Source organism: Nothoprocta perdicaria, unplaced genomic scaffold, assembly GCF_003342845.1.
Source record: "Nothoprocta perdicaria isolate Ctin4 unplaced genomic scaffold, notPer1 scaffold_86, whole genome shotgun sequence".
NCBI classification, from domain to species: Eukaryota; Metazoa; Chordata; class Aves; order Tinamiformes; family Tinamidae; genus Nothoprocta; species Nothoprocta perdicaria.
This window is the reverse complement of record NW_020456154.1, coordinates 3,192,743-3,204,360: the sequence shown is the minus strand read 5'-3', so window position 1 is coordinate 3,204,360 and position 11,618 is coordinate 3,192,743. Positions and strand designations below refer to the sequence as shown.

The 11,618-nt window shown below is 42.3% G+C and overlaps 1 protein-coding gene across 1 annotated transcript; it reads right to left on the bottom strand.

Annotated features, from left to right (window-relative positions):
* Window positions 1-72: 72 nt before the first annotated feature.
* On the bottom strand, window positions 73-11,323 carry CSF2RB (colony stimulating factor 2 receptor beta common subunit; the record flags this gene model as incomplete). The annotated part of the gene is made up of 9 exons (XM_026052242.1): window positions 11,165-11,323; window positions 9,481-9,610; window positions 4,638-4,822; window positions 4,169-4,317; window positions 2,567-2,738; window positions 1,739-1,871; window positions 1,494-1,654; window positions 347-492; window positions 73-244 (listed from the first exon to the last, which is right to left on the bottom strand). Coding segments are annotated over exons 1-9 (1,312 nt in total), but the record flags the coding sequence as incomplete, so codon positions are not given.
* Window positions 11,324-11,618: the final 295 nt, after the last annotated feature.

The following is an 11,618-nucleotide window of genomic DNA, read 5'->3' as shown; positions in this document are numbered from 1 at the left end:
TATTTCTCTAAAGAAGCACTTCCCCATTAACACTTCACAATAACTTACAAAAGCAGCCAAAGCAAAAAGTACCATTCTCAGTTTCCCAGGTAAACTCCTCACTCCATTCACTCCAAGGCCCGTGGTAGCCATCAGTATTCACCCTTGCGCGCATTCTCCCCCTGTATTTTGTAGATGATTCCAGCATCTGGAGGGTGAAGATGAAGGAAGGCTCATCGTTGATGATATCAATCGTCTGGAGAGTCTGGGGGAAGGAAGAAGTACAAAACGAGGAGAGGAGGGGAATAATCTTTCCCATTCATCRYGCAAAYAGAAATCCAGGAATGCCATTCTTTCTATGGCTTACCTTTTCATATTGATTGTCCTTCCAGTATTGGACTTCGTATCTCTGTTTTATGAAGTCATATTGCAAAGTGTGTTTTATCCACCTCATTTCATACTCCTGGTTCTTTCTCATGGTTACCGACACATTTGTGGGTGGCAGCACCCTGACTGGGACACACACAATGTCTCGGTATCAGCACACTGCTCTAACACCAGCATTCACCCCACTGCACGGACCAAGCCTGAAGAGTGTTTTGCTCTCCAATATAGTCTATCTCAGTTATTCCTTCTTCCTCACATTTTTCCCCAGGCAAAGATTACAAACCATTCCCCTCCTTAAATAGAAGAGATTCAATATTTACAAGTAGGAGGGCGTAGCACTGGTATCTCTGGAGATATGCAGGCACAGAAGATTTGTGTAAGGAACCTCAGTTAACAGTGGAGTCCTATTCCATCAGTGCTCCAGGAGCCACTATGGGGAGTCTCAACAGCTCCACTGGGTTCTTGTGAAATCTCTTTGAAACACTACCTGCAAATGCCTCTCACCACCACCTCTTGTCAGCTGGGGCATCCACAGAGGATAATGATATTCTAWCCACAGCAAAGTCAGCAAGACAATAGGGAATCATCTAGGAGCTCTGGACCAGATGCTGATCTTCTTTGCAGCACTTTATTGTAGGAATGTACGTAGAAGAAACTGAGTGGGCACACTGAACCAGCCATACAAGAAGGTTAACAGAGCTGACCAACCGCCAACCAAGCAGGAACACATGCTGTCCTCTGGAAGCAGAGAATTGTCCTATCAAAGAGTGTGCACCCACGTTTAGGGATAGAATAATTGTATACAAGGGTTAGTTATCTGCAATAAAATGGCTTATTCCTATGATTCACATTGAACCATCTGAAGTCCATTTTGTCCCTCACTTTATTCCTCAGCATCACAACAGTTCCTGAGCCTAGCACAGCACAGCACAGCAGTTCCAGGCCTCCAAGGCACCTTCCCAGAACTCCAACATGTCTCARTGTCTAGCTCTTTTCCTCATCACTTCTATCATTATCCCTTCCCTCCCAATTCTCCCCACCAACATTATTCCCATAGCCTCCTGGCAGTCCCAGATTGCCCACAGAAAAATATCCCAGGAGAAGCAAAGCACAACACCAGGGCTTACTGTTCTTGTAGGCTTCAATCAGTTTCTCCTCTGGTTTGGTCCGAACAGCTACATGGTACTGGCTCTGARCACTGGTGTTGGTAACAGTGATCTCACAGCKCTGGACCACATAGGGAGCATGGGGCAAAGTCTTCTCCTGCACAGGAGAGCACTCCTGCTCTCTGAGGGAGAGAAAGTGGAGATTGTGCTGACATAAATGGGAACGGGACAGAGCAGACGCACATTGCCAGAGGCTGGTCACGTACACTGATGCTGAAGTGGTCTTGAAGAACAAGCCAAAGAGGACAGAGGTGRTGATCTCCTTCTTCACTTCCCAGCTGCACAGCAGGCGATCCACACCATTGAAGCTACAGCGAAGGTTCCTGGGTTGAATGTCACCTTGAGAGAAGATCAGAGCAAACTAAGCAACAGGCAAGGTCTGGGAGAAAGCTGTTGTCTGGGTCTGTCAATAAAATGGCATGGAAAGCATTCTGGCAGAAGGCAGATGGAGACTAGCTATTATTTCCACCTCAAACATCTGCAGGYACCTCARGAGTATTCTGCCCCTTCATGCAAGGGGATGCAATTCCCACAGCACAACACAAGTGCAGAAATGCCCTCTCCACAAAGCACATCCCAAATCACAGGTAGTGTCCACAGAGTTTACTAGACCACACACAGAGGGGCATGACATTAAGCCCTTTCCTTAGTGCTCACAGTATTCCAGTGACAAAAGAGCAGCTGTGTTGGACAGTAGAAAGCAGTGGCTTTAAAGGGCTGGCCCTGCTTCTCCTGGCCCTGCTTCTCCTCATGCCATTCCCATTCCTGGTCTGTAGGACTAAACAAAGAATGAAAAGTCCCCATCACTTCTCACCTAGGTCACTGCTCTGATGCCAAGTCAAGATGGAGGCACAAGCAGGAGTGAGGATCACTGCCACAGTGGACCACCTGCATCCTCCCCTGTGGATGGCCCATCGTTCCTTAGGCCAGGCTGCAGTTCTCTGCCACCACAGAGGGGTAAGGCACATCCCTGGCACCCTGGATTCTCAGCCAGCCCTTCCATCCCCACACAGCCCCGCTTTGCCCCAYGCTACCTTCTGGCRTCTCCCACGATGCCTCCGTGCTCCACTCGCTGAACTGCCCAGAGAAGCCACCGCTCTGCCCTGGCCGGGCTCGCACACGGGCCACGTAGCTGCTGCCCGGAACGAGGCCTTCATGGCTGAGACGGCAACGCGTCGTGTTGGAKAGTGAAAGCGAGGCAGCCTTCTGTTAGTGAGGGAAATTGGAGAGGGAGGGAGGAAGAGGAGAAATAGGAATTAGCATGCAGAGAAGGGAGGAGGGAAGTCAAGGAAAGAGCAAGGGAAAATGACTATYAGGGAACACACCAGAGAGATCTTTTGGAGAGCCCGATAGCATCTCCAAACATTCYCATGAGTGTGATCATYATCAGGCATGGTGTATTGTAGYGCTCTGGGGGAATGTTGGAGGGATTTTGGTGTGCATGCAACCTCTATAACCAGGAGGGACGRGGCAGAAGCATTACTCAGTAAATCTACCCGCRCACATGCACTGACTCTTGCAGCTTTAAGAAGCTCATTTCTCTTCAGCATCAGCTACGTATYGCAGAGCACTGCCCAGTGCAGAACTGTGCAGGAATKTGGCCAAGATATTTCCCATGAAAAGTAGAGATCCAGCTGACAGGTAYAGAAACARAGGCAGATTTGGGSAAATAATAGAGGAAAGGAAATTCTCTCTGAAAAAATTAAAACCATTTTTCTTGCCGGGGAACAACTTCCAACAGTTTTTGYCTATCTTCTCACAAGGACCYACAGKTTCATCTTGAAACATGCTTTAATTTCATTCCAAAGGGCCTTAACGTAGACTCCATAGTATCCTTATGATTGGAAAAGATCTTCAAAATCATTAAGTCTAACCGTAAACCCTTAAACACCATACCTCCTAAGTCATGTCCCTAAGTGTCTCATCTACACATTTCTTGAACTCCAGCAGAGACGGTGGCTCCAACACTACCCTGGACAGCCTTTTCCGATGCTTCACTAGACTTTCTGTGTATATATTTTTCCTAAAATCTTACCTGAAGCTACCCTGGCACCATTTGAGTCCTTTTCCTCTTATCCTTATTGCAGTTATTTTGGAGAAGAAATCAACTCCCACTTCACTGCAACCTCTTTTCAGGTAGTTGCAGAGACCAATAAGGTCACCTCTGAGCCTTGTCTTCTGCAGACTCAATAACCCCAGCTTCTTCAGCCCCTCCTCATAAGGTCTGTGTTCTGACAAACCCTTCACCAGCTTTGTTGCCCTTCTTTAGACTCACTCTAACACCTCCAAGTCTTCCCTGTAGTGAGGGGCCCAAAACTGAACACAGTATCTGAGGTGAAGAGTACAAATTCCAGTTCAAATTTCAAGTGCTTCAAGTTCTTCAAGTGCTTCAAGTGCTTCTTTCTGTACAGAGTGGATTTTTGCCCTTGGTTTAAAAGCAGCACTATTTCACTGAACAAGCCATGTGCACATAGGAACAAAGCCACCTGCCTGACCAGAAATACCACTTACTGCATCTCTTGGTAGTGCTTGAGAACCTAAAGGCCAGAAATTTGCCCAGCTTTTACTGCAGCATCTTGACCCCCATAAAAGGCAYGCACAGCCCACCCCAGAACAGCCCAGCTCTCTGTTCTTACCTCCCAGGACTCCCACTTCTGCTTGTAAGTCACTTCATACTCCAGTGCATTGCTCAGGCCTGGGATTCCTTCATATCCTTTCCATGTCAGCAAGAAGTCTCCTGATGTCATCAAGCTGACCGACAGGTTTTGAGGTGGGAGGAGCTGAACTGMAAGGTGAAGGTACAACGGGTGAGATGCCAGAGGTACATAAAATAGCAAACTTCCCTATCTCTATGATATCTTATGCTTTCTACAGCATGTTGCTCCCAGATGAGTGCCCTCTTCCAGTTGGAGCAGTATCAGAACCTTTTCCTCTCCCTTCCCTGCCCTTCYTGCCCTGCTAATGTGGAACCATTTGAGGGATTTCACAAAACAAGTCATATTCATTTCTCACCTGGGCAGAAGGATTAATAACTTTTGTTTCTGAAGGATATCTAATACCTAATACTTATCTAATATTCATGTGAACATGGTATTTAATCCTTACCAGTCTTGTAAAGGTGAACATTCAATTCTGCTTGAAGTGTCTTGTTTGGCTTGAAGCTGTAAATATCATCTACTCCTATTCCAAAAATGTTTACAGTGCTGTGACATACCCAGTGGATGTAGAATTTGGGGGCCTTATGAAACTCATTTTCTGCCTGAGGCTTGCAATGCATCTCTTCATTCTTCCTGTGTTTAAAAATAAAGATGATTTTTAAAGAGCTGATTTGGAAATACATAACTAATCTCAAATTAAATACCTAAAAACAATTCTGTCTTTTTCTGTTGTAGTTTTCCTGGATTCTTATATCTGCATAATCACTTTACTTATTATTGTTGTTTGACTTTCATCAATATAACATTTTTAGTGTGAAGATTTTTCTCAAATGCATTCCTCTTTCAAAAGTGTGCAGCAGAATGTTATGCTTTCATTTTATTTTTGTTAGCTTTTACGCTAAATGTACAGATTCTCATATTTTTATATAAAAATGCTATCATGAATAATAATGTCATGGAAATGCACCTTTCATTCAGCGTGAAAGGCAATAAAGGTTTCTGAAGATCCTTAGCTCTTTGAAGAAGTTCATTTATCAGGCTCAGAGCTTGCTTTTTTCTCTCTCTTTCTAAACAAAATACRCTTTTATATTCTTAGCAGTGTTCTGTCAAGGGACTTTAGGTATTCATCAAAGTTTTAATCTCAGTGCTAAGCATCCTTTTAGAAATCCTTTCTCCAGGCCAAGGAGCTTCTTGGAGATTAAAAACAATATTTTAAACTAGACAGAAGACCATAAGCATTGTGTTCTTGCAGTAGCCTTAGCCACTAAAGAGATGTGTTGTTTCTTTTTGCACCATCCAGAATTCTGCTTGTGTTTATGGCTTCATGCCCAGTTATATTACATTGTTCTCAGTTACTTTACATTGAAAAACAGACGTGACCATCTGTCATGCAGGTATCTAAAATAAAATGAGGTGTACACCTACTAGATTTAGGTGTCTGACATAATATAATTTTCTTGTGGTGGGATATTTCCCATAACTGGAATGCAGCAATGAGTGGATCTTGGGCAGGAAGGCAAGGAGTGGGGAGTTTCCCTTTATGTGAGAGCAATTGGACTGCCTAAGAGTTATGCCAAAGGATGGGTGGGGGACCAGCTCAGGATCAGCAGGCGGATTAATGTGAGCGACATTGTAATGAGTGTTTGCTATAGATTGTGTGATCAGGAAGAAGAACTAGATAAGTCTTTCAGAAAAAAAACAGAAGAAATCTCATGTTTGCAGGCCTTTGTCCTCATGGGCCTGATACCCCATATCAACCACCCTGATATCTGCTGGAGGGACTGTATAGCAGAGCAGAAGCAATCCAGGAAGTTTCTATAGTCTACTGATGACAATTTCCTAACAAAGGTGATCAAGTTGCTGATTAGGAGAGGCACACTGCTTGACCTCAAACTTACAAATAAGGAAAGACTGGTTAGRATTCTGAATGTCAGGCAAATCTTGGCTGCAGTGACAATGAGATGAGATGGCGAAGCTCAGATTCTGCAAGAAGGGAAGCAGGGGAAAAAACAGGATCACAACCCTGAACTTAAAAAGAGGAGACCAGCCTGTTCAGGGATATGCCTTGATAGGATGCCAAAGCAAATAGGATATAGGGCTGAAGGGAATAGGAGTCCAACCAATATGGTTGATATTCAATAACCACCTCCTCCAAGCTTAAGCATGGTCTATCTCAATTAGCAGGAAACCAGCAAAGGCTGATGGAGCGTTTCTCTTGCATGGAGAAACAAGGAACACCTGACCAGACTCGGATATAAAAAGGAATGATACAAGTGGTGAAAGTAGGGATGGGTGATTCTGGAGTAATACAGAGAGACTGTTCAAGGGTACAGGGACGGAGTGAGGAAAGCCAAAGCCTATCTGGAATTTAAACTGGCATGAAATGAGAAAGGCAATAAGAAAGGCTTCTTTAAGTGCACAAGCAGCAAAGCGGAGGCTAAGGAAAACATAAGGTGAATAAAGAGAAAAGGGGCAGTTGTGGCAAAAGATATAGAAATTGTGGTGACAAAGGACATAGAAGAGAGAAAGGTATTAAATGCATTCTTTGCCTCAGTCTTCACCAGTAAAATAAGCCATCAGGTAACCCAGGCACTTGAGAGAGGAGGGAAAGTCTGCAGCAAGGAAGACTTACCCTTAGTGGAAGAGGATCAGCCTAGGGAATGCTTAAACAAAATGGTCATACACAAGTCTTTAGGCAGGATGCCCTGAATTGCTGAGAGTGCTGAGCTGACTAATGTCGTTTCAAGGTCATTCTTGATAATCTTTGAAAGAAAGGTTCCTGAGTCCTGGAGAAAAGCACATGTCTCCTTTTGATTCAAGTAGGGTAAGAAAAGGATCTGTGGACCTACAGGTTGGTCAATCTCACCTTGATCCCTGGGTAGGTAATGGAAGTARACTAATGCTGGAAACCATTTTCAGGCGCATGAAGGACATTAAAGTGGCTGGGCATAGACAGCATGGGTTTACAATGGGGAATTCATGCTTAACCCACCTGATAGCCTCCTGTGATGTAGGCTGTCTTGATGGATGAGGAGAAAAGCAATGGATGTTGTTTACCTTGACTTTAGTAAACCTTTTGTCAGCATCTACCTTATAAGCAAAAATGATGAATTATGGGCTACATAAGTGGATGGTGGGATAGACTAAAACCAGCTGAACTGCYGAAGTCAGAGGGTTGTGATACAAAGTCCAGCTGGAGGCCAGTCACTAGCGGTGTCATACTGGGTCCAATACTCTTGTAATGTTTAAACCAATGTTTAATATCTTTATTAATGACCCATATGATGGGACTGAATGCCCTCTTAGCAAGTTCAACATGACACAGAGAGGAATGGCTGATAGACCAGATACACCACTGCAGTTCAGAGGGACCTTGACTGGCTGAAGAAATGGGCAGAGAAGAACCTCATGAAGTTTCGCAAAGGGAAATGCAAAGCCCTGTACCTAGAGAAAAACAGCCTTATATACCAGTGTACCAACCAGTCAGAAAGCAGCTCTGCAGAGAAGGACTTGAGAGCCCTAGTCGACAAGCTGAGCATAACCTACAATGTATCTTAGTGACRATGTACCTTAGTGGCAAAGAAAGTCAATGATATTCTGGCCTGCATGAGGAAGAGCGTTGCCATCATGTCAAGGGAGGAGAACCTTCCTTTCTTTTTAGCACTCCTGAGGCCACATCTGGTCCACTGAGTCCAGTTCTGTCCCCAGTAAAAGAAAAGACTCATTGATATATCAATATCAATGCTTACAAATATTTGATTGGCATGTGTAAAGAAAATAGAGCCAGTCTGTTTTCAGTGGTGCACAATGACAGGAAAAGAGGCAGCTGGCATTTATTGGAAATTMCATCCGAACAAAAGAAAACACTTATTTTTGAGTGTTGGGTAAGGGTGATTGAACACTGGAACAGATTGCCTGGGAAAGCTGTGGAGTGTCTATCCATGGAGATATTCAAAAGCTATGATTCTGATCAAGCTGCCAAATGGACAGCAGTGTTGGTCCACTGTTGCTTAAGCAGCAGTGTTGGACCAGATGATCTGCAGTGGTTTCTTCCAACATTATCTTTTTTTGTGATTCTATGATTCTCTGATTCTGCTCCAGCTCAAATGAGAGATATTGTCACAAATGTCTGAGGTCCAGTCCTGCCTTTCAGGACTTGAAAGAGTCTATGTCAGGAAGCATTGGTCAGTAATACTGCTATTTTTAAATTTTTTAAATTTTTTAAATATTGACCATACGGGGGTGTGTGTCTTTAACCACAAGTGTTAGTCTTAGAGATGTGAAATGTAGAAGATGCTTCTGTCTATATACTAGCATCAACCCATAGTTTCAATTTATTCAGGTATTCTTCATCTATGAGCTGACCTTATTTAATCACTGGCTGTTTTGATGTCAGCTGTATGACTGTCCACACTTAATATCTATTTGTCTAATGAGTATGCTCCATTTATGTTTACTGTAGCATCCACGCACAGCACTCCAACATGTGACAATATTCCTGAGCATACTCTAAAGGTCCAAGTAATTTTGTATTATCTTTTCCCATACGTATACATTTCCAGGGCCTGTTCCAAAGACYTCCCACTGATTTCAGATACTTCTARGTCTATGAATTCTCTCTTCCTCAAAATAAAATAAAATCAAGACTTTTCTTCCTTTATTTCCAGAGTCACTCATTTTCCTATCTGCTTTCCATCTTCCTCTCTCCTTTGATTATTTCTTCCTCTCTGCCCTTTCTGTCCTCATAGATGATCCAGTCTCATGAGTGGTTCAGTGACTCCATTTTCATAAGCAAACAGATGTAGCAGAAAGATAGTAACATAAACAGGCCAGTATCTGTAGGAGGAAACCTGATAGTACAAATAAACTTATCAGACTCACAAATGAAGTCTTTTTTGTTTTTTTTTTCCAGAGATGATCAAACCAATACTCTCAGTGTTGTTTGCAAGGGCAAAATTGTTTATGAATAACTCTCAGGCCCACAATTTTTGTGGCACCATCTTCTCTAACTTCTCTAACAATGACCTATTGCACTTCATAGCTGTAAGTTCCACTAGGGGAATATAATTGGAAAAGTAATGAAAACAACTCCACTACTGCACCCTGTTCTTTTCTCCCTTCCAAGAAGAGGCGTCCAAAGAAGGGTCATCTCTAACTCTCATTCATCAACAGAAAGATGCGATCTGAAAACCCAACTGCCATCCCTTGACTGGACATTGGGCCTCTTTTTCATGTTCAGTGACAAAATTCCTTTTGACTTTTATCCATCAGAGCACAGTTTAGGTACCTACTTTTTGTCATTATCCCTTCGGTAGAGAGTCATACCAAGGAAGACATGAGCCTCTGAATGCTCYCTCCACGTACAGGTCACTTGTGAATTGTAATCATTGTAGCAGCTCAAGTWCTGCATTGGCACACTCTCTGAGAAAAAAAAAAATCCAGACAAAGCAGGTACAGTGATTACAAATGTACATATGCAAATACAAAAATACAAATGTAAATGAATGGTAGCATGAAGTATGCAAGTTCTGCCACCAAAAAGGGGAAGGCACAGATAACAWTCATCTCGTGACAGAGGAAAATGATGTTCCATGAAAATAACCACTGAGCTGTAGCCATTCCGCACATTTCCACAATACACAAGTGTTCAAACCAAGCTACAGGTCTAAATTAACAAGACTGAAGTGAGATCTTTATGTTTTAGGGCTTATTTTAAGTATCAATTTCCAAAATGAGATTATTCCCAAGGTTAATGGATACAGCAATCAGTGAAGAGGCAGTCATCATTCCATCTTCATATAATACTGTGTCAGGCTTTTTTTGGCACTAACCTCCTAGTAAAGGCCAGTGCTCTGGAAATCATCTTGTTGGAGCTCAGAACAACCAAACTAGTTTTTTTTTTTTTTTTTTTTTAACTAGATTTTACACACAAAAAATGTCCATGCCAGGAAAAACTTTTTTTTTCAATCTCACAACTGTGAAATTAGAAAATACACACCTTCTGTTCATACAATAAGATAAAACAGAAATGATTTGTATATGCACTACAAAGCAAGTTGCTTTCTCTTATCCTTCTTTAATCTCTGCTAAGGCTAGTGTTTGTGCTATACTATTGAAATGTGACCTTCAGGTGACAGTGATGCCAGTATGCAAACATGAGTCAGAACTCTCAAATAATTTTCCTTTCTGAGAACTACTGTAAGTTTGACAGAAAAACTTTTGGCAAGCRAAAAACATCAAAAAATTAAGATAGTATCTTAGCTAGCAGGCCTAAGATTCACTTTACTTCCATCTTCTACTGAAAAGCAATATATAAGTAAGTTCTAGTACATCTCTTACTAATCAGGGAAATGGAATATCCTACAAAGAAAGTAATCTAAACATAAAACTGACACTTGGAAGGCATCATCTAAGAGACTAGACCACCCTATATTGTAATACATGTTGCTGCAGAGGTCTGAAAGGTAAATGTCCTGCTTTAGACACTGGCCAGATAAAAGTAGCTCTAAGAGCACACAGAAGAGGAAAGACATTAAACTCAGAAACAGAATGGATCTGAAACCTGGTCCATTTATATTTCAGCTCTTCTACAAGGATAAATATCAGGTTATTTGAATGTTGCTGTCCATAGCCATAGTCCATATATCTACACACCTCTTGTGTCTGTCAAACACAAATCTCTGTTCAAACACACTGTCATCCGATCCAGGCAGCCTGTCATTTTCCTGTGTTTTAACTTAATGTCAGGGGCTAGTCCTCCTGTCTATGCACCCACTAACCAATCTTGTTCTTCTCATCCATTTATTCAGGATTTTAGCTGTCCAGTCCTCCAGCCATACTACAGTTGATCTGTTCTCTATATCCATCTATAATACGCTGACTGTCTGTCTGTGACCACGATGTCTGTTCTCCTTTAGCAGAGAGGGTAACAGTAAAGCAGTTTAGCAGAAACGGTAAAGTAAATTTGAAACTCACCACGAATGGCTTGGGCACTGAAGAAAAAGGGTAAACTCAGCAAAAGGCTGCAAATCTCTTTCATGTTTATACTGTCCTTTGTTCACAAACTTGATCCTAAATCAGAAGATAATAGTTTTCATTGTCAACTGACAATACTCTGCTTATTCTGAAGGTTCTTGTTTTCGTTTTACAGAAAGAGAAGTAAAACTGAATTAGGGAACTCCTTTAGGCAGAAAACGTCTCATGGTGTGTTGGAGTGACATTTAGAAGGAGCTTCTACCAAGTACTTACTGTAGGACAAGACCTCCATCTTCTTGTTGTGTAAACTTGCAAAACAAGACAAGAATTAACAAATGTGTATTGTGAAGGTAGAGCAGAGGAATTCAACTAAAAGTAGTAATAAACAATCCTAATCTATGAAAAGAGTTTGGCCTCCAAATTCATTCATCCTTCTGCTTATCATGCTCAAAGC